The sequence below is a fragment of the Mesoplodon bidens genome (assembly GCF_964165515.1).
Source record: "Mesoplodon bidens genome assembly, chromosome: 1".
NCBI lineage: Eukaryota > Metazoa > Chordata > Mammalia > Artiodactyla > Ziphiidae > Mesoplodon > Mesoplodon bidens.
The window spans coordinates 115,451,431-115,474,863 of NC_138176.1; the positions used below are offsets into that span (position 1 = coordinate 115,451,431).

The 23,433-nt window shown below is 37.2% G+C and overlaps 1 protein-coding gene across 2 annotated transcripts in view; it reads left to right on the forward strand.

The window, feature by feature from the left end:
- The window catches only part of RYR2 (ryanodine receptor 2), a 725,859-nt gene that overhangs the window by 610,125 nt on the left and 92,301 nt on the right, over window positions 1-23,433 (forward strand). Inside the window, exons 72-78 of one of the 2 annotated variants that reach the window (XM_081249359.1) lie at window positions 1,129-1,299; window positions 2,412-2,471; window positions 5,537-5,737; window positions 9,212-9,324; window positions 12,454-12,550; window positions 14,166-14,269; window positions 16,047-16,098. In XM_081249359.1, the coding sequence (XP_081105485.1) occupies window positions 1,129-1,299; window positions 2,412-2,471; window positions 5,537-5,737; window positions 9,212-9,324; window positions 12,454-12,550; window positions 14,166-14,269; window positions 16,047-16,098 (798 nt within the window). Of the gene's footprint in view, window positions 1-1,128; window positions 1,300-2,411; window positions 2,472-5,536; window positions 5,738-9,137; window positions 9,325-12,453; window positions 12,551-14,165; window positions 14,270-16,046; window positions 16,099-23,433 lie in introns of both variants that reach the window. The other variant, XM_081249358.1, reaches the window with a different exon arrangement.

The following is a 23,433-nucleotide window of genomic DNA, read 5'->3' on the forward strand; positions in this document are numbered from 1 at the left end:
TATATAATATATATTATATTATTAACATATCAGCTACCATTACCATATGATTTCAGATGTTTCAGTACTTTCACTTTGCTAAAAAACTTCTTTCATTATCATGTTGTGATATATTTTGCCTTCTTTTGGGGAAAGCAAATCATTTGTATATTAAATGATCTGAATTTCTCATCCCAAAACTATTACAATATATCATAAAACTATCTTCAATGTTTGATTTATTATTACAAAGAAATTTAACATGCACAAAGAAGTGGATATGGGACAGCTATTTTCATTTTAACATTAGAACATGTCCTCTTTCACTACCCAGTGAAAATTAGACTCTGTCATTGGAGGTGACCCTGGCACAAGCACAGTTTTCAGCAAAATCACTAGAGAACCCTGAAGTATCATGGCTGTTCTCAGTTGTAAACAGGTTATCCAGAGATAATCCTGAATATTTATGTAACACTGATTAGTATATTACATCTAGATTAAGGCCCTGGGGAGACAAGTGTTCAGCCTGTGTAAAAGGCAAATATATGAGAGTTTTATATATGCTGTGTGTGTGTGTGTGTGTGTGTGTGTTGCAAAGCAAGCATTTGTCAAAGCAAAAACCATTTATTCTTAATCTTTTTTTTCCTGTTAACCACCAAAAATCATAAAACATGCAGTATCTGAAATTACCATGGATTTTTCATGCATCCATATGACTCTCTAAAATTACAATGTGCATTTTCCTTCTAAAATTATATAGAGGGAATTCCCTGGCAGTCCAGTGGTTAGGACTCGGCGCTTCCACTGCTGGGGGCCTGGGTTCAATCCATGGTCAGGAAACATGATGTGGCCAGATAAACAACAACAAAAAAGAAACAAAAAAATAAACCTTTTTTCTTTAAAAAAAAAAAAAAGATTATCTAGAAATGCCTACCAGTAAATTCTAGTGATTTGGGAATCTGAGAGTAGGACTTAAAATCAGCAAGAGATGCTGAGAAGGAAAGAGAAAGGGTATCCTCAATAGGATTCCTAAACAATAGGGGCCAGCAGAAAACGAGGAAGATGAAACTACAGGCAAGTTAGAAAAGGCTCATAGTCCTATGAGACAAGAAGTCATTGCAGATTCCAACACTTACCTTTGTTCTGTAGGCAGCTGTTTCTGATCAGGAAAGGAAGAAAATGAAGCGCAAAGGAGACCGGTATTCCATGCAGACCTCTCTTATCGTGGCAGCTCTGAAGCGATTACTGCCCATTGGCTTGAACATCTGTGCCCCTGGGGACCAGGAGCTCATTGCTCTGGCCAAAAATCGATTTAGTCTGGTAAGGCTCCTGTTCCTACCAGTGGGAATGATCATTCAACCTCCAGATGCTCATGTGTTTGGATTCCTTCGTCTCACTGCTCTATGTCAATATTTCATTTGCATTGAATGCTTTATTAAACAATTTTTCTGCACAGGCCCTAGGACTCAGACACAAAGGCTGCCTAATATTTTTTTTGGAGGCTGTTTTTATTTCTCAATTACGTTAATCACCCCCAGGGCATATTCAGAAACCAAATAGAAAAGATGGCAACAAGTCACCGGTAGTGGAAAAAAATGGATTTCATATGAACTCCTATATCAAATTTGTGATGAAAGGTTTCTGCAGATTTCTGAAGAGTGATTTTGAATGTTAGATGCATAATGTGCTGATTGTCGTTAGATACGAATTTGACTTTTGAATCAGCAGCTTTTCTCCTTTGTGAGCATCAAGATTGAAGTTCTCAAGATTTCTTGATGGTCTCTGGTTTTCCTCTTCATGGTCACACAGAGAGGATGCAAGTTTTCAAAAATATACATTGGGTTTGCTGTCTTTTATTCATGTAAATTGGAGGACATGTTCTCCCTCCCATGTTCCCACACTGAAGCACCTCTCTGCATATCCAGAGTTTGAGACCCTACCATGAGCAAATTGAAGGGAGTTTGTAGGAAAGGGAGCTGCAGAGATTCAGGCCCATTGGCTTTTGTCTAATATTTGCTTCTCAGGATATGCTCCTCAGTATTACTGGATCCTTGGGGATGTTATTGGGTGCTAACATGACTTCATGGAGATTTCAGAGAATGCTGGAGACATACTTCTGTTTAAACCCAAGGGAACATGCTTCTGCCCTACTTCTTGTGAACTGGAAATTCAGTTGTCTTGAGTCTAGGGCACTTTCACTGGAGTTAAATTAGGTGGTTGTCTTGTTTCAAGTCACAGCAATATCAAAAAAGTATCTGAGCGATAAGCCCCAGATATTAATTATCTGAGCGATGTAATACATTTGTTGCATGTATTAAATCCTATAAAGACGTTTGTTCAAACATATACTATTTCAAGAAGTTTATTTCTAATGACTTGTGACAGTCGATGCATTATAAGACTTCATTTAGGTAACATTTATTTCTTGACAGAAAGACACTGAGGATGAAGTTCGAGATATAATCCGCAGTAATATTCACTTACAAGGCAAGGTAAGCCCAATATTATTAGAAAGCACACTTAGCACCTATAAACTAGTTAATCTCTCTTTAGTAGAGTACTACAAATAATGTTACTTTAACAAGTAAGGTAGTGGAAATATATCATCTTAATCAGTCATTATCCTGCTTTCAAATCCTTTTGTATTAATGACTCTCAAGATAACAAATGATGTATTTTTAAAGTAGATCATCGGAGATTGTCAAACTTTGAAAAAAGATGTTGCCAGTTGAAATAAAGGTTGGGAATTTCCTTCATATAGCTGAGTTTGAGGACCTTTGGGACATGGAGACAGGTGTCTATGAAAATTTGATATTTTACACCTAGTGCTCAGAAATTAAATAAGTGTATTTGAGTCATTAGTACATACGAGATAGCAAGAATTAATGTAATAGCAAAGCCAGTGTACATTTAGAAGAGAAACATGAATGGAAACCAAGATAACACATACTTTCTAATGGTGGGTAAAAAATTTGCTCAAAGTAGTTTTTGTAGTCCAAGCATTTACCATTATTTGGAAATGCTTTCATAGTAGTGGATAAACTATTCATTTGTTTACAGGACGTGTTATGTAATATGAGAAGTCTAGCAATTTATTATTTTGACTCAACTCTTTGCTTCTATTCAGATGTCCCTTCTGAGGATTTTTTTTTAATTGTGAAAATGTCCAAATGTCAAAAACTAGTGGCTATAGTATAATGTATCCCTTCCTGGGTATTAAAATGTTTCTTTGCAAAGATCCAAACCATATTCATTTTCTTTTAACACTTCGGAATATAATATAAAGGTGCGACATGCTTTTACAGTACTCACATTATTTAGAGCAAATTTCATGTGTACTTTGTTGTGTACTCAATTATCCATTTAATTTTAACTTTAACAGAGTAGGAGATTAATTCCTATAAGAGCACGATCTCTTTGCAGATAGCAAAAAGATTTTTAACATTATTCAAAATGTTCATAAAGCCTCCAGCTGAACCTCAATTTTATGCTACATGCATGGGCACTTGAGGCAGTCATGTGCCCCTGAAAAGATCTCGGGAGCCCCAGGGAATTCAAGACCACATTTTGAGAACCATGGTCCCACATAGAGACAGAAAGTATTCACTACCTCTTAAGAAGGGGTTTATACCACTCTCAGGAAACAGTCAAATAAAAGTTATGTCTTGGGGCTTCCCTGGTGACGCAGTGGTTGAGAGTCCGCCTGCCGATGCAGGGGACACGGGTTCGTGCCCCGGTCCGGGAAGATCCCACATGCCGCGGAGCGGCTGGACACGTGAGCCATGGCCGCTGACCCTGCACGTCCGGAGCCTGTGCTCCGACACGGGAGAGGCCACATCAGTGAGAGGCCCGTGTACTACAAAACAAAACAAAAAAAACCCAAAAAACAAAACAAAACAAAAAAGGGCTTCCCTGGTGGCGCAGTGGTTGAGAGTCCGCCTGCCGATTCAGGGGACACGGGTTCGTGCCCCAGTCCGGGAAGATCCCACATGCCGCGGAGCGGCTGGGCCCGTGAGCCATGGCCGCTGAGCCTGCGCGTCCGGAGCCTGTGTTCCACAATGGGAGAGGCCGCAACGGTGAGAGGCCCGTGTATCGCAAAAAAAAAAAAAAAAAAAAAAGTTATGTCTCGGATAAGCAGGAGGAAATTCTTCCATTATATTCTAGAGGTTACTTGTAGGGATACTTTGGACAATGTATGCTGTTTATTGAGGAGTCAGGAGGAACAAAAAAGCTGAAAAGGATGCATATGTATAACCAATATTTCACCTCCAAACGAATGAAACCTGAAAATAAAGACGTAATGAATACATATTCTTTGTGACAATTCATTCTATATTTTTTACGCCAGGCGTACAAATAGGCCCCAAGGCCCCCATGTATATAAAAATAGGCCCCAAGGCCCTCATGTATATAAAAATAGGCCCCAAGGCCCTCATGTATATTACAGACTTGCAAGCAATGAGTTCTTTTGTTCCCAGCTCTTTCTTGAATACATTGTCTTGAAATTGTAAGACTGGTAATCCTGAGGACAAGAGGGAGTGATTGTATATTAGAAAGAATAATATCTAGAGGTACCAGAGTCCTCAGATGAAAAAAGTATATGGAAGAAAACATCTTGTTTTATCAAAAGACAAATGGTGTTGACAAGTGGTTCAGTGCACAAAGCTCTATCTCCGTTTTCCTGTAAGATGAAAGTTATTTTTAACATTTCAAACTACACTTTCTCAGGCTAGGAGTTGTGAAGTTTTAGATGTTGTTTGTTTACTTCTGCTTCATTGCACTCCATCTCCCGTTTTTAAAGTATTTAATGGGAGGAGAAACATACGAGTATTGCTGTGCCCGTTTTTAATGACATAGTTAATTTAAATTATTACTTTGAAGTGCTGTATCCCTGGAAAGATGCTTGTATTGGTCAGTTTCTATGGTTTAAAATAATATTTCTTAAAAACATTCAGAATTCCGTTGTATCTTTCACTCAGGAAATTTGACAGTATTAAAAAGTAGAGTTTGTAGATTGGTTTATTGTAAGTGTGATTTTGTAGGTCTTCGTTGCTTTATATTAATTGATATCTTTGTTTCAGTGAGACTGAGCTCTGTTGTAGAATCCTTGTATTTATAGATAAATGTGATCCTATATCATTGCCTCTAAAGTAAATATGCGCGTCTCTCAGTGTTTGACTGTGAAAGGAAAAGAGAAAGATAAAAGATTGCTTTGCCTATTTCCTTTCCCTGACCATCTCCAGCTCATCCTTAAATCCTAGTTGAAACTTCACTTGTTTAGGGAAATCTTCCCAACCACCAACAGATTAGGTTAAATCTCCAGGTACCTTATATTTCTTTCTAGTAGCCCTTGTCACAACTGTAAATGTTTGTTTGATGTCTGCCTTCCTCACCAGATGATAAATTTCATGAGTACAAGGTACTTCTCTGTCTTGATCTCTGCGTCATGTTTTCACCCTGTGCTATGCTCAATAAATAGCTATAGATTGACTCTTCAGAAGTGTGTCTTCCCCTCTTTACACTGTATTTTTTTTAACATTTTTCTTTTTTTCTGCAGGTGGAGGATCCTGCTATTAGATGGCAGATGGCTCTTTACAAAGATTTACCCAACAGGACAGAAGACACTTCAGATCCTGAGAAGACAGTGGAAAGGGTCTTGGATATAGCAAATGTGCTTTTTCATCTTGAACAGGTTAGATTTTGTGTTGATTCAATCACATTTGCCTTAACCATTAAAAAATATTTTTTTAAAGGATGTGTGTTAACTTGTTAACCGTGGGCCAGAAAACATACATATCCAGCATGTTCATTACAAAGAATCTATGACTTGGGAGTCCTTAGTATCTAATCAGCAGCACTTCCAAGCTTGTACTTTTTGTAACCATCGATAAATAATGTATTTGGGGAGATCAAGGCCTCTGTTTTATAGTCTTTTTCAAAATATTTCTAAAATTAAACAGATAATTAAAATTATGTAATTAATTTTAAGCCATTTTAACAAAAATTTGAGGAGTTACACCTGATTTCAAATGTTTTATAACTGTATTATTTTTCTATTGTTCATCATAAAAACATGTTTGAGATACTATCTTTCCCTGGTCTAATGTTTGAATTTTGAATTTAAGGTCACTTATTTAACCTTTCCTTTTAATATTTTTGGGCTAATTTTTCTCAAGTTCAGCAATATGTTACATTTAGAGAAGAGCAGTGCATTGGTATTAGAGCCATGTGAAAATAATGTTTTTTTATCATTTTTCAGTTGTATTCTATTTTAAGCTACAAAGCTTACTGTGTATTTGATTTTCTTATTTATTACCTTTGCTCAAGAATTCCCAAACCAATAATATCTGAAACGTCATCAATCGGTGGATTATATTTTTGTATAAGGGATCTTCTGGTTTAGGTAAAATATCTGCAACACAGAGACAGTCTCTGTTTCTCACGAGGTCCATTCAGCAAAATAACACCAGACTGAGGGTGCTCAGTGTAAACCCAAGAGTGTGCTCTGTCACTGGGTCTCCATGACAATACCTACCTGACATGGAGGGGCGGTTATTTTACACTGAACATAAAATAATGAAATGCCCCATGTCACCTCAGGATACTGTCATCTGAATGTTTTGCAGAACTTAATAACATAGCAATAATAAATGTGTTTCTTTGCTTCCTATTTTATATTATCTGATGACCTCCTATCACTGCCCTGGTCAGTTAAATAACCGAAGGGTATATCTAATGTAGCATCCTCTTAATTTCCTCCTTGCTTACTCAGATGCCCCCCAAATGCTAATAACTTCTCCAGTGCCATGCAATTTATCACTGCACCTGATGAGATTAAGCTAGGATACTCTTATACCATATGGCTATCGATATGTGTTTACATAATGTAACACCATCATATTAATAATATAATATGATAATAAAATATTATTTAGGCAACTTAATGGTTCCCTAAATATTTTCAGGAAATATTAAATAAATATAAATGATCATCCATCAGCAGATGACAAGATTTGAGGTAATGAAATGTTAAGTGATATATAAAGTCATAGAGTTGTGTTTCCAGAAGTATATACATATTTAGGAAGATTACTCAATGATAATTAAATGGCTCCTAGAGGACCATTTCTGACAGCATTACTCTACCATGAGTTTTTAATTCTTCCTGGTTTTCATGCACATATCTGGATTTGCTTGAATGACTTTTAGATACATTAAATGAAGTTTATTGAACCCTGTTTTATTATAGTCATATGTTATATACTCATAAATACATGTGATCATAATGAATGATGTTATTTGTAAAGCGGTGAGATTCATTTTACTGAGTAGCTGTTTATCCTGTGAACATTTATTGCATGCACTACCATATGGCAGCATTGTACTCTGCTGGGGACTGAATTCTGTCCCTCTACTCAAGTGGCTTGTGCTCTAGTGGAGTATATGGCCACATAGATAAATATGTAGTGACTTAGATGTGCCAGGATACAAAATGTACTGAAGAGAGAATAAGAGGGACCCAAACTTACTCTAGCCACGATGAGGGTGATCCCTGTGTAAACCTTAAAGAAGTAGGAATTATCTAGGAAAAGGTAAGAGGGTCAGATTTTCATGGCCAAGTATTCTTCAAACTGTTAAGAATATGAGTAAAAAGAACTCCTCAGTTATCAAAGAATAGAAAAGAGTGGAAGATATCTGTGTGCAGAATTCATGCCTTTAATACCTCTATTCTAATGTTAATTTGTGAGTCATAGAATAGTTGGCAAAGAATATTTTCATTTGCCACACTCGGTGCAAAAACAGCGGGTGCAGAGGAAAGACTTCATTTGGCTCAAGGGTCAGCAACCTTTGCAATTGAACATTTTGTACTGTACATCTGGTCATTTTTCTTAGTACAGTAAGCTGTCTCCTTGGAATTGTCTAATACTCAAACTCCAGACAGGCTAACACAGCAGCAAACCGAGGTGTTCAAGCGATTACAAGACACATCTTGATGTTCACCTTTGGATCACAGATCTTAACAACATCTGTTTACTTGATTTATAGGACAATTCACTATTTAAGGTCTTTCCTTATTAATTATGTTTGTTGACTATCTCCCATGTTGATCAGAATGCCGTATTCTAGGTGAATAATACTACCCTTGATTGTTTTCACCTGCAGTGTCTCAACAATGTTTTGTTTTGCTTAATATAACCAAGAAGAAAATTGAACTGGATAATTATCAGAAAGTGTTTATTGATCCTATAGAAGGAAGAAGATCACAGAAATAAGTGCTTTCAAATTATACAAATTGCTTTGTTAAAATTTCCAAATCACTGTAATCCAAACATTCTTAATGTTTTCTTCAGGCATTATTACATTCATATGTTGACCCTTTACTGCAAAGGATAATAAATTTAGTTTTACTTTTTTAGCTAATGTAACGTTTTTATTTCTTCCAGAAATCTACATGTTTGCGCCGGAGATATTACAGTCCGGGAAGTACAGTGTTCAATTGCCTAGAAATTACTAATTAATGTAGAATTCTATGCTGGGATTTTTTTCTCTCTAATACTTACAATTAATCTCTTTTTCTTCTTGAAATTCCAAACACCATTAGCTAAACACATAGCTTGCTTGCATCATTTACTGCAACTTTTGAATTCTCATTTGTCCCTATCTAACAAAGTAATTATATATTTTAACATTTTTGCAAAATTAAATTCTTTTACTCACTCCTACTAATGTGTTCACAAAGACTTGTCATCTCTCCATCCTGTTATATTAAGGAACAGCGGACTTTTCATTAGAATTTTCTTTAACTGCATCTATTTATGTTTACTGTTGTAGCTCTTGTGATAAAATTAGTGGAAATGGATAAATAAATAAGAATAGGTTAATTGTTTTGCATAGGCAAAAACTATGTTTTGGCGCCATAACCGAATTCTGAAAAGGATACAAAATTGTTTTATATAGAATAGTTTTATATTTCTTTGATTTTTAAAGATCACATAGCTTCTAAAGCACACAGTGTTGGGAAAATATTATAGTTTTACTAAGGAAAATATGTAACATTTGAAACTATTTCAAATTTAGCATTGGGTAACTTTGAGGACATGGGTTTTCCCATAATAATTGTGAGGTAATTTTGGGATTGAAATTCTAAAAGTTTTTAGCTAAAAGATGCAGCTGTATTTTTGAGGGCCTTTGGGGGGTTAAATACATATGTCTTTGTGTCATTCTATCTCAGGTCGAGCATCCTCAGAGATCGAAAAAGGCGGTGTGGCACAAGCTGCTCTCTAAGCAGAGAAAACGGGCAGTGGTTGCCTGCTTTCGGATGGCTCCTTTGTATAACCTGCCAAGGTCAGAATTTCTTTGATGTTTATAATGGATTAAAGTTATTCTTCCCCTAACAAGTGATAGGTGGCATCTACCTTAACACGAGTACAATAGTCCAAAGAGAAGGATGGACAAGATTTATTGGCTCTTCTGTGTAATACTTGACTTTGTCTTCCTTTGTTGGGTATTCTCATTGGTCTGTAATGTCATTATGAAATGACTTTTATTTTTTATTGAAGTATCGTTGTGTTAGTTTCAGGTATTTCAAGTGATTCAGTTATACATATATAAAAATCTATTCTTTTTCAGATTCTTTTATAGGTTATTACAAAATATTGAATATAGTTAGTTCCCTATGCTATACAGTAAGTCTTTGTTGTTTATTTTATATATAATAGTGTGTGTATGTTAATCCTACACTCCTAATTTATCCCTCCCCACCGTTTACCCTTTGGTAACCATAAGTTTGTTTTCTATTACTTTTAAATACTCAGGAGGATCTGCTCACATATGTGAGGCAGGATAGAGTAATTAGGAACTCAGTCTTGGGGGTCAGACTGCCTTGATTTGAATCCTGACCTCGCAGCTTATGGATGCACGACCTTGGTCAAGGTTCTTCCCTGACTTTGTTATAGTTTTCTCAGCTGTACTGTAAAATTTGCCTCATAGAGTTGTTCAGGTTATTTAATGGGTCAAAGTATACACAGTGCTTAGAACTGGACATAACACAAACATTGTTAATTGTTGTTTATTATTTTTGTGATTATTTAGCCTTTGGGGAAAAGAACTGATATGGAACTAACTTATGGGAATAACGTAAACACGTTTGACAGACCCATCAACCTTCTCCTAGAGATACAGGAGATATACTTGTTAAAAGAAAAGTAACCCGTGGCATTGAAGTCTAGCCCAGGGTACCATTTCAGCCTTCTTGTGATTCTCCTAAGAAACTGTGCTGTTTCCCAATCTGAGCTTTATACAAGTGGCATCATCCCCATGTCTGTTAAACAAGGCTCAGCTCAGCTGCATCTCTTTTTTGGACCATCTCTGACCAAGCCATGCCCTTCTACTTCTTCCAAGTTGAAAATGCTTCCTCCTATTTGTTTCTAGGACACTTTTAAATACCTCTGGTTGTGGGCACTTTCCTATAGTATTGGGGCTGTTTGTCTCTCTGATTCAGACTTCGAGATCCTTCAGAGCTATGTTCAATTTCATATCTTCAGCACCTAGAGCACTGACTTTCAGTAAGTGTTTGAATGAATGAATAACGTAAGTTGGGTAGTAAAAAAAAGAAAAAAACAAGACAAAAACATAACTCCTCCCTGCCCCCCGCCACTAACAAAGCAAAACAAACAAAACTTTTCCATTTCACTAAGGCCAGTAAATTCCTTGCCATCTCGTCACTCACCAAGTATAAAATATATTTCAGTTCCTTCTCAAACCACGTGCTGCTTCTAAATTCTCTGACTCAATTATGGTGTCACAGATTAGTCAAATAGAACACTGACCTTGAATTCATATTCTTATTTCTTTTCTGGTTGCTCCTATATAGACATTGTCCAAGTTTCATCAAGTTTTTCTTTTCTTTTCTTTTTACAACTCTATTGGATTATAATTGCTTTACGATGTTGTATTAGTTTCTGCTGTGCAACAAAGTGAATCAGCTATACATATACATATATCCCCATATCTCCTCCCTCTTGCATCTCCCTCCCACCCTCCCTACCCCACCCCTCTAGGTGGTCACAAAGCACCGAGCTGATCTCCCTGTGCTATGTGCCTGCTTCCCACTAGCTATCTATTTTATGTTTGGTAGTGTATATAGGTCAGTGCTACTCTCTCACTTCTTCCCAGTTTACCCTTCCCGCTCCCCATGTCCTCAAGTCCATTCTCTACGTCTGCGTCTTTATTCCTGCCCTGACACTAGGTTCATCAGTACCGTTTTTTTAGATTCTATGTATATGTGTTAGCATACGGTATTCAACTTTTCCTTTGAACCGTTTCGCATCACCATCCTTCCCTTCAAGGCCACCTCTTCAACTCCCTTCATTGACTCACATCATGTTGATGACAGCAGAGTCCAAGCTAGTTTCTACAGTGTCACGGAGTCTGCCGTTCCACTCTCTGGGATATAACATATTCAGAATTGTATCCCTTATTCCAGTGGTTTTCAGACCTGGTGCTTTTAGGAAATACACTCAAATTCGCTTGAGAAATATCCAAGCCTCAACCTGTTGAATCAGAATATCTGAGGGCTTAGCATGTGTACTGTTTGAAAGCTCCACAGGGGATTCTGATGTACCAGTAAGACTGAGCCGCTCTCGTACAAGAATTTATGGTGAGTTCTGGCCGTTCCATCTGTGTTGACAGTTCTTCTCCCTGGATTTCAAGGCCCTTCATAAACCTGTCTACCTTTATGTCTCGTGATTCCTTAGCCCGCCTTTGATACTGTTAAGCTCAGCATTCCATCCTACAATGGCACCAGCTCATTTTAACACATCTGGTATTCTCTTCTGATGTTCCCTTATTGACATGATTTTCTTAGAGTGGAACCTTAGCCATAAATCTCATCAATTTCATGATGAGTTTACTTATGGTTTTAGTGTTCACTGGTCTTCTTTAATTCATAGGCAGCCACTTGTCATCAGTATTCTAGGATTTAATCTTTGGATATATACTCCCATAAAGTTCCCTTAATACATTTAGTTTTGTAATCCTCAGGGTCTGTATCTAATGTTAACAGGAGCACTGGATAATTCCATAACATCGTTTAAGCAGAGCCACTTTATGTCATAAGAGCTACCATGTAATGAGCATCCATCCAATGTGCTTTACATTCTTTATCTCAGTTTGAGTCTCACAAAACTGACACGTAGATAGGGTTATCCTCGTTTTATAAATGAGAGAAGTGAAAGTCGACAAAGTTGGATAACTTGACCAATGTTACAAAACTTAGAAATAACTAAATCCATGTCAGTGTGTGATCTGAGAAACCTTTCTCTGTCCTCTGAGATGTCTTGCTCTCCAGTTGAGAGTGGGAAGTTTATTTTTATTTTATTCTTTTAGTGCACAGATAATCCAGTGATAAAGTGCTACTGAATACCTTTTCACTTTAATTAAAAATAACTGTTTGAAATTGTGCTTACCTTTTAGGCATCGGGCTGTCAATCTCTTTCTTCAGGGATATGAAAAATCTTGGATTGAGACAGAAGAACATTACTTTGAAGATAAACTGATAGAAGATTTAGCGGTACATTTTTAATGGGGTTAGAAGATGAAAGGAAGTCTGGGCTTGGTGGAATAACATTGGTGTGAGCCATTTATCTTATAACATTGAAGAGAAAACATCATTGCAGTGTATGGGCCTTAGGAAACTTTATTCTCGATTGTTATTGCATGCAGTGTTTAGGGGAAAAGTCACTCTTCTTATTTCAAAGAGATCTCATCAGCACCCAGCAATTCAGAATTTAACTAAACTTTGATTCTATTATTCTTTTAAATTCTTCCTCAAAGCAACTTCAGACACCTCAGAACCAGGATATTACTATAAAAGCTGAACCATAAAGAATTATTCACCAAAACTAGGTTAAAGGTTGACAAAAGCCAATGAAAAGTAGCTGGTTGTTAAACATATACAGGGCAGAGAATGATAGATTAGGTATAGGAAGAGCAGGAAGTCATGGTAAATATAGTATAAATGGCAAGTAGAATTTTGCAGTCCAACCATGCTGATAAGGAGGCTTGTGTTACTGAGAGTGCTTCACTCAGGGGAGCCACTGTCTTAATTTTTTATGAGCTGTGGACCTATTTAAAAATCTGACCAAGAACCATCTTAGGAAAATTTGTAAGCATATAGTCCTGCAGAATTTTGCAGACTAGTTAGAGGCTTTGTGATTCCCAAGTTAAAGACCTCTTGTCTAAAAGTTTTGTTTTGTTTTGTTTAACTCACAAATTATCAGGGAACATAAAGGATAAACTAATCCAGTTCATAAAACCTTACCCCTGATTACCCCCTTATATTTTAAATGAATTTCATTTCTCTTTAAAATCAAAACCTGTAAAATATTAGAATATTCAACCTTATAGAAATTTACACAGTACCTGCAACATTAAGCCTTAAATCCAAGAAAGAACATCATTTATGTAGAGAGAATATCAGTCTGAATGGGTAATTCTTATAGAGATATAAAATTCATTAAATCATTCAACAAATGGGATTAATTAATTCTACAGTCAGTAAAAATGCTTCATAATTTTCCTCATGGTACATGTTCTATCCAATAGAATGAAATTACTTTTTTAAGTTTTAAAAGTAACTGAAAATGAGAAAAAATAATGTGTAAGTGGTTCAGACATTAACTCATTCAGCATTCTTTGCCTTTCTCTGTCTCTGTAGGCAACAAAAATGTTTCATTTGATAATCAGTTTGCTTTGCTACATTAACTACATTTTTATACTTGGAGTGATGTAGCATTTTATTGCAATTCTTTGTAAATTGAGCCCTCCCTAAAGCTGAAATCCATGTAGCAGATACACTTTTCAGTTAGTTATGAATCTGCTTATAAGAATAGCATTCAGAATTTTTAAATGAGGTAAGTCATCCTTGCCCATAGTGTTTTTTGGTCCCATTATTAAATAGCTTCTTTTTTTTTTAAAGCTGCATACCTTTGTGTCGCTAATATAACACACACACACACGTGCATACATGTGCAGGTACAATGCATATGACACAGACACACTCACGCACCACAATAGGAAGAGAAAGACTTTCTTTTTATTTGTTGTTCCGAGCCTTCATAGTGCTCCTGGGTTTGGGTGAACATTTCACCTAAATGTGAAATTTTATAAATTTGACTTTTGTATAGAAACCTGGAGCAGAACCTCCGGAGGAAGATGAAGGCACTAAGCGGGTTGATCCTCTCCATCAGCTGATCCTTCTGTTCAGTCGAACGGCTTTAACGGAGAAATGGTATGGTTGGGAGGATTCACACGAGACGTAGGAAGAACAGATAGAAACCTGTGTCTGAGTGTTCTGTCCGTCACATGTTCCTGTTTCAGTTTCATCTTGTTCTTGGGAGGAGAGAGAAGTGTTCAAAGATAGGACCAGTCTGGCATACACTACGAATCAATGCTCACACAACTTCAGGCTTGAATAGTTACCTATCAGATACTTACCTAGCTCTCCTTTTTCTTAACAACATTGTAATTAGCTGGTTGACTTGATTCTGAATCTTCCTGTTGATCACAAACAGGCTTTAGAAAATAAAAGAGCCCAAAGCAAATTTCAGTACCAAAAATGTTTGGAGACCACTGGTGACCCCAAATTTCCTGGATAGATTCTGTCTCCATTCAGCAGTAAGTCTTAGGAAACTTGAGGAGGTGGGTGCGCCATCCTCTCAGTGGAAGGTTTCTTGGAGATCTATTTTATGGGCATTCTCCATTTTTCTTGGTTCCTACAGTCTTGGTCATATGAATTCACTGAAACCACAAAGGGCAAACCTCTATGGAGTTAAATAAGAAATGCACTCAGAAGCCCAGTAATCAAAATATGCTCAGTATCTGCTCATTACAGGGACACCGCACAGGCTGATTCTGTAGATGAGCCATGGCGGAGGTTCTAAAACCTTTACCTGCTTCCCTGCCATGGGAGAGGAAGCCTACTTTGCACCAGGCCTCCCTCATCCTCTGCAGAGAATTTAATTATCAACCCATAGCCACATGAGTCTTAAAGAGTTCATCTGACCTCTATGCATGTCGTAATAATGTACATTTCTCCCTCTTAGCTAATGTGATCCATCCTTCTCTCACGATTTCTCTCTCTTTCTCTTATTATTTCCTAACTAACAAAATCATCTCATCCCTAAGCATAGAGCAGCTCCCTGTCTGGCATTGTCAGGTAATGAGGTATTTCTCATAAGTGGATTTTTCTGATGTCTGTAAGTTTAAAACTGCTAAAAAACTTTGCAAAACGTCAGGTATTTTTTGATGGAAGCCTTTCTTCAATGAATTAGTGGTTTCCATAATTTTTCAAAGTAAACAGATTTTAACCTATCTTAGTTTTTAAGAATCATTATGACCATCATATTTTTTTTTTTTTTTTTTTTTTTTTTTTTTTTTTTTTTTTTTTTTTTGCGGTACGTGGGCCTCTCACTGTTGTGGCCTCTCCCGTTGTGGAGCACAGGCTCCGGATGCTCAGGCCCACCGGCCATGGCTCACGGGCCCAGCCGCTCCGTGGCATGTGGGATCTTCCCAGACCGGGGCACGAACCCGTATCCCCTGCATTGGCAGGCGGACTCTCAACCACTGCGCCACCAGGGAAGCCCTATGACCATCATATTTTTAAACTACGTAGTAGCATAATAATTGGGGGAGTCTTTCCAACAAATGTCAGATATCACTTCTGCTGTCAAAAGCCCTGACATCATGTAAATTTGCTTGGTTCAACTTTTGTAGTTTTAAGGGAATATTAATGTTATTACATTTGTGTGTAAGTCAATAGATCATTTATTTTGTGAGACTTGAAGGTCTCTTCTGTAAGGTAAGATGGGGCCACTGTTTAGGAAGTCTAAGATCTTTGCTCTCTGATTCTACAATATTTCTGAATAATGCTTTGCCTGAGTTTTGTGTTTATTTCTTTTAAAAAAGACATACTTGTTGAAAGATAAAAGTTATTTTATACAGTGATGGTGATTTTGCATGTAACTAACCTTCTACCTAAAAACTGATTTTTTTCTTGTTTTTCATAGCAAACTGGAGGAAGATTTTTTATATATGGCTTATGCAGATATTATGGCAAAGGTAAATAAATGTCTTGATTTTAATGGCAAAATATAAGAATCTGTGTGTTTCTAGATTAAAATAAAATATCGTTAAATTTTAGAAACCTACAGGGCATTAATCTCAACTTTCCACTTGTTGCCTGAATATCTCTTCTAACGTTTTTGACAGGTGATCATTGTTTCTTCCTTTAACACTTTATTTATGGAGAGCTCACGAATTTTCCAAACATTCATTCATTCAACAAATATTCACTCGACATCAAGGTATTGGAGATAATGTGGTGAACCAGAAAGTAACACACACACCCTGCCTTCTTGGAGTTTATCGTCTGATTGAGGAGACAAAATTTGAGTAAATGATTACAAAAAAACTGACAAGTTTAATGGTAGAGAAACAATTAAGAGTAGTGGGAGTAGTTTATATAGCATTAGTCTGAGTTTCAAGGAAGTCCTTAACTGTTGAATGATGAATTGACCATGAAAAAATAGTAATAGCTAGTATTTTCTGGGTGCTTATTTCGTTTAATCTCATAACCTGAGAATGAATGAGGGGAAGAGGCGTCACGTTTCTCTGAGGCTTCTGACTTGGGCAGCTGAGTAGATGGCAGAACCATATTCTAAAGTGGGGAGCACCAGAATGATTGCAGGCCTAGAGTGAAGAGGAAAGATGGCAAATTAAATTTTGGACATGTTAGTCAAAAATACCTGTGAGACAGCTAAGTGGAGATGTCTAACATGCAATAAGATAGTCATGTCTGATATTCCATATCTCACAGAAGGCTTAAATTTACAGCTTTGGGGGGATTTCCCTGGTGGCACAGTGGCTAAGAATCCGCCTGCCAGTGCAGGGGACATGGGTTTGATCCCTGGTCCAGGAAGATCCCACATGCCATGAAGCAGCTAAGCCCACGCACCACAACTACTGAGCCTGCGCTCTAGCCCTGCGAGCCACAACTACTGAGCCCGCGTGCTGCAACTACTGAAGCCTGCCTGCCTAGAGCCCGAGCTCCACAGAAAGAGAAGCCACCACAATGAGAAGCCCACACACCGCAATGAAGAGTAGCCCCCGCTCGCTGCAACTAGAGAAAGCCTGGGTGCAGCAACAAAGACCCAACGCGGCCAAAAATAAAATAAATAAATTCATTTAAAAAATTTAAAAAATAAAATAAAATTACAGTTTTGGGAATTGTCAGCATTAGAAGGTAATTGAAGTCATAGTAGTAGATGATCTTGCGCAGGCAGAAAAGGAAGCATGAGAAGAACAGGTGGCTAGGACCAAGCCTCTAAAGACATAGATGCTTAAGAGGTGGTTAGAAATAAAGGAGCTCCCCTGCCCAAAAAAAAAGGAGAGAATCTTAAGTGTGAGCATATATAGTAACTGTTGGAGTGTGTGGTCAACAAAATCTTATTCTGCTGAGGGATTGAACAAGGTAAGGATTGAAAATTCTCCAGGATTCATTACATGGACATCATATGACCATGGTGAGAACAGTTGTAGAGGATTGTGAGATGGAGCACTGGTGGTCCAAGTGTGTATTGTGGGGAAGTAAGTAGAGTTTCATGTGTGAGTAGATGTGGCATAGACATCTCTTTACTGAGAAGGCTGAGAAGGAGAAGAAAGGTAGAGGGTGATAAATATCTATATAGAATTGTGAGGTTGAAGGGGGATTATTTTTGCCTGTTTGCCTTTTTTTCTTTTTTTTTTTTTTTTACTTTTTTTTTTTTTTTTTTTTTTTTCTTTTTTTTTTTTTTGCGGTATGCGGGCCTCTCACTCTTGTGGCCTCTCCCGTTGCGGAGCACAGGCTCCGGATGCGCAGGCCCAGCGGCCATGGCTCACGGGCCCAGCCGCTCCGCGGCATATGGGATCCTCCCAGACCGGGGCAGGAACCCGTATCCCCTGCATCGGCAGGCGGACTCTCAACCACTGCGCCACCAGGGAGGCCCTTTTTTTTACTTTTTAAAAATAGATTTGAACATGCTTCTGTTCTGGTGGGAAGGACCCAAAAGAGTAGACAAGGGAATAATTTGTGGAGTGAGGCTTTGAGTAGGTGGGAGCAGGGCGGCAGGACAGCTTACAGAGCATAAGAGAAAAGTCGTGGCTTTCCAGCTTTCTTTTAAACCGTAACCCACGGTCAGAAATACATTTACCAAGTATATTTATAGAAACATAAAAACAGATACCTTGAAAGAAAATCATCATGAAATTATACTTGTACTATGAGCAGTGCAGACTGATATTTTCTATTCTATTTAAATAAAAAAGTTGTTTTAGATCATGATTTACTAAACAGATTTCACATCCAGTTAATGGGTTGAAATCCACAGTTTAAAAAACATGAAAACAACCTAAATATCTATCGACAGATAAATGGTTAAAGAATATGAATTCTATATATATGCAATGGAAAACTACTCGGCCATAAAAAAAGAATGAAACAAGGCCATTTGTAGCAACATGGATGGACCTAGAAATTATTGTACTAAGTGAAGTAAGTCAGAAAGAGAGAAATACCATATGGTATTGCTTATATGTGAAATCTAAAATATGACACAAAGAACTTATCTACAAAACAAACATAGACAACAGACTTGTGGTTGCCAAGGCGGTGGGAGGGGATGGATTTGGAGGTTGGGATTAGAAGATGCAAACTATTGTATGTATGTATACCTGAATCACTTTGCTGTACACCAGAAACTAACACAACATTGTAAATCAACTATACTTCAATAAAATAAATATTAAAAAAACACTAGGTTAAAAGATTAAAGAGGAAGGATATTTCCTTCTGTGGAAATTGGGAGTGAGTATTGACTGGAAACTAAAATAGAATTCCCAGGCAGTGTGGAAAGCCTGATTGATGTTGTTTTTTATGAATTTGGACAGTACCAGTCTTCTGGTTGTGTGGCTTTTCTCTAGCAGTTCCCAGAACCAAATGCAGATTCAGAGAAGGCAGGAAGTTAGATTTGTCAAGGATAAGGATTTTTGCCAAGCTGTTGTTGAAGGACAGGGGATCACAGGGGCGTTGTCTATCGTTATGAGAGTGGCTGAGGCATTGGATCTTGGATTCTAACTAGGATAAATAAGGAAATGAGGAAAGAAGGAGCTGATAAGTAAGGAGATTGTAAAGGAGTCCATGGACTATTGTCCTCGCAGTTGAAGAAGCAGTGAGCAAGTGGGCTAAAAGGGGAGAAGCTCCTGTTTTGAGAGTAGGAGATTCCTGATGGTTCAAGTTATTCCTTGTGACTGGAGCAGAATCAGCCTCTGCATTTGTCCTGGTTATATCCTGAAGTTTAATCTCTTTTGATAAGTGATCAAATATTTGATGATGCTTTTTCTCAAGATTTTCCCTTCATAATTAAATAATCTTGTTCCTTTTATTGTTTAATGTATCCCAGGAATGCTCAGCTTTCATTACTCAGTTCATTCTTCTCTCAATCATCTATCAATATGTGCCCCCCAGAAATTACTTGAACACAGTGTGCTGGCTGTGAGTTCACCTCTGTAGTGCACGTTGGGACTGATCCTTGCTTATTCTGCCTTGGAATTCTATATATTTACAATAAATTGTAAGAATTCACTGGTATTTCGGCAGCCAGATTACATTTTTGTCACATTTAGAGCTTGCATATTCACCTAAATTCCATGTCATTTATGGATTTCTTCTTAGGTTTACCTCACATACCTGTATTTTGGCAGTTGATATACTCTTTAAGTATAAGTCGTCATTTCTCTAATTAGAGTTATACCATTATCCAAGGCCAAAAATATTTTTTTAAATAAATAAATTTATTTATTTATTTTTGGCTTTGTTGGGTCTTCGTTGCCGTGCACAGGCTTCCTCTCTAGTTGTGGTGAGTGGGGGCTACTCTTTGTTGCGGGGCATGGGCTTCTCATTGTGGTAGCTTCTCTTGTGGAGCTTGGGCTCTAGGCGTGTGGGCTTCGGTAGTTGTGGCACATGGGCTCTGTTGTTGTGGCTCACGGGCTCTAGAGCTCAGGCTCAGCAGTTGTGGCGCACGGGCTTAGTTGCTCCATGGAATGTGGGATCTTCCCGGACCAGGGATCAAACCCATGTCCCCTGAACTAGCAGGCAGATTCTTAACCACTGCGCCACCAGGGAAGTCCCAAGGCCAAAATACTTTTAAAGTTCATTTCTCTCATCCATTGTTAAATATTTCTTTCCATTTATGTTAACCACAAACCAGTAAGTGTGCTTTCCCTGTGTTTATCTAAGTTGCTAGTTTTGATGATTGATACCAAACTTTTTAGTAAGTAGTTTTTGGAGGCTGCCTTTCTTCACTTTGACAATCAGCATCCCAGGAGTCTGAAACTTTCTCTTGGCCCTCATGGTTTCTCAGAGTTTACCAGTGGTCATTTTACATTCACATATGATTATTTTTGCCTTGAATCTTGACACTTGAACTCTGTTCAAGAGACTTATGTCTTCCTTCTCCATTTGCAGGACTTTATGAAGGCAACGTTTACATATTAGTTGGTTTTTGTTTTCAGTTTTTTTTAACCATAGGAGCCCAGCATTGGGTTAATCAGAGCTCTGGATTCATGATACACTCTCATCATTGGTCCATTACATTATTGGCTACTTTTATTCAAAGTAGTTACTTAGTAGTTTCTAATAATATAGTAACTGCTCATAAACTCACCACTCACAAGAAAAGCTAAGACCTTGATAATAACCCTACCTGGAATCATACGGTCCTCTCCATTAACCCATACCCTGCCTCCCCACACAAGGAAATCATCCTCCTGTAGCCCATGTTCAGGATAACCTTGCTTTCCTTTTATATAGTATACATTAGTTATATGAATTTATTAATACATATATTACATATATACATGTGTGTTACATACATAATTACATATTTTTGAGATTTTAGTAGTTCTAACTTTTAAAAGGGCAGTATGCTATATGTAATCTTTTGGTACTTACTTGTTTTACTTACTGTTGTTTTCTAAGATTCATCTCTACTTTTGTGTGTGCTGGAGATCATTTGATTTGACTATTATATTCCATTGTGCAACTACACCATAGCTTATCCATTTACTTTTTTGTTGGTAGCCTTTTGTGTTGAATCTATGTTTTTGCTGACATGAAACAAGGGCTTGAAATGCCTGTTCTTATTCATGTCCAAAAGTCAAGTGTCATAGGATATATGAATATTCAACTTAAGGAGAAGATGCCAAACTGTTTTCCAAAGTCATTGCATTAAATTACATTCCTCCCTGCAATGTTTAAGAGAGAGTCTGATGATCCACATCTTCTCCAATATTTTATATTTTATGTTTTATTAATTTTTGTCAACCAGGTGGGTGTAATATAGCATTTCATTGAGGTCTTAATGTTCATTTCTCTTGGCTAGGTAACTTTCATATTTAAAACTCACTTCTCTTTGGTGGTTAAGTCTGAAGCAAACGGCTGATGAGTAGTTCTGCTTTTTCTCTCTATTACTATTATTACAGTTTCTGCTGTAAATCATGTACTTTCTGTTCCTTGTTCTCCTTGCTTTGTGTTTGGCTGTATGTTAAAAATCATTTTACATCTTTGTATTTTTTGAGCCACACTTTATTTTAAACCTTAGGTTAATTGTTTCCAACCCCTTCCTTACATCATATATATCTCCTCTTTTGAACATCTTAGAGAATTTGCAGTGCATCCACATTGGTTTGCTGTTGCCCCTTCCTTTTGTCCTCATCGTGGTCACTCATGCTTGATTCTCAGAATATCTCTGTACTCATCATCCCTTCTGGACTGTCTGGAGCTGTTCTGTTCTAAGGGAATGGTTTTACCAATTTAAATAAGATAACCATGTGGAAGTATCTAGAATGATACTGTCATAAATTAAACACTCAATAATGTTTTCACTTTTTTGAGTTTCTGGCTAAGGAAAATGTTTCCTCTTCTTTCTCTTATAACTTATTGAAAGGTACACATTAAGTTAGTGTTTCGTTCTTTGCTGGTTAAAATTATAAAATGCCAGGATCACTTTCTTATGAGATTTCTTTTTTCTGTCTCACGCAAAACTTAGTTTTAAATCCATCCTGAAGGTTTCTTTTTGCTTCCTCTGTCTTCTGAGGAGTGACGCACTCAGAAAGGCAACTGAAGGATGTATGACATACACTTGTTTTGCAGAATGAAATTTCCAGCGGATGGTGGCGAGGTGAAGTGCCCCATTTACTGCTTTATGAATTCTCACTGCCAATTTTGAGTTTTGATCCAGATATCTGAATGTCTGAAGTATCCTCTTTTTTGGTCTTCTCTAATTTTTTCCTTCTAAATTCTCTATTTCATGCTTCTGCCCCTTTATGTATGGGTTTTATTCACTTTTTTCTTTCCTGGAGTACGATATCACTCTTCCTTGCCTAGAATTGATCGTTTTGATCCAGAAAGTTAAGTCCTGTGTTGCAGGACCATCTAATAGAACCTACTGTTTACTTAGCAATATCATACAAATTGCGTGGATGCAGTTTGCTATTGAAAAACATTGTGTCCTATGCCTGTAAATCCCTCTGTTTCTGTTTGTACATTAAAAAGTGCTAGACATTCTCTATAGTTTTCTTGTGGTCCCAGCATGCCCCATGGCAATCAGGACAAGTTTAAAGCAGTTTATGGGTTTATTGAATTTTGTCAGATCGGTCTCCAAATAGATTCAGGTTTAATAGTTTTTTTAAAAATCGAAATTTTAACTTTATTAGAAGAGAATCTCACTAAATTTTCTTAGGAAACTTTTAGAAAACAGTTTAAAGTGTTTTGTTTCAAAATAATTCTTTGTAAAAAATATCTGTCAGAGACTTCCCTGGCGGTCCAGTGGTTAAGACTCTGCACTTCCACTGCAGGGGGCACAGGTTTGATCCGTGGTCACGGAACTAAGATTCCACGTGCCACGCGGCCAAAAAAATGTGTGTGTATATATATATATAGATATAGATCTGTCAGCTAGAGCTCTAAAGTCCTTTACATAAAAGCAAACATATCATATGAATTTTATAGCTTAAAAGCATATCATTATAACTCAAAATGCCAACTTCTCTAAATGTATTCTTCAACTCAAACCTTGTTCCCAGTATTTCTGAAGGTAATGAAATTTGTATGGGAGATGATGTGTTTTAGAAAATGTGTAACTTTATATTCTTAAGAGATATTTTGTATTGGTATTCTAATTTGATTAGATAGTTATCATGCTTGTTACTTGATAAAATCCCTATGTTTCACTCCTAATTTATAATGCATGTGAAGGAAGCGTTATGTAGGTAATCTAAAAGGAGCAGCTCAGCCAAAATTCCTCTGCATTCAACATTATACATACAATATTTATGGAGGGTTGCAGATTGGCCTTCCAG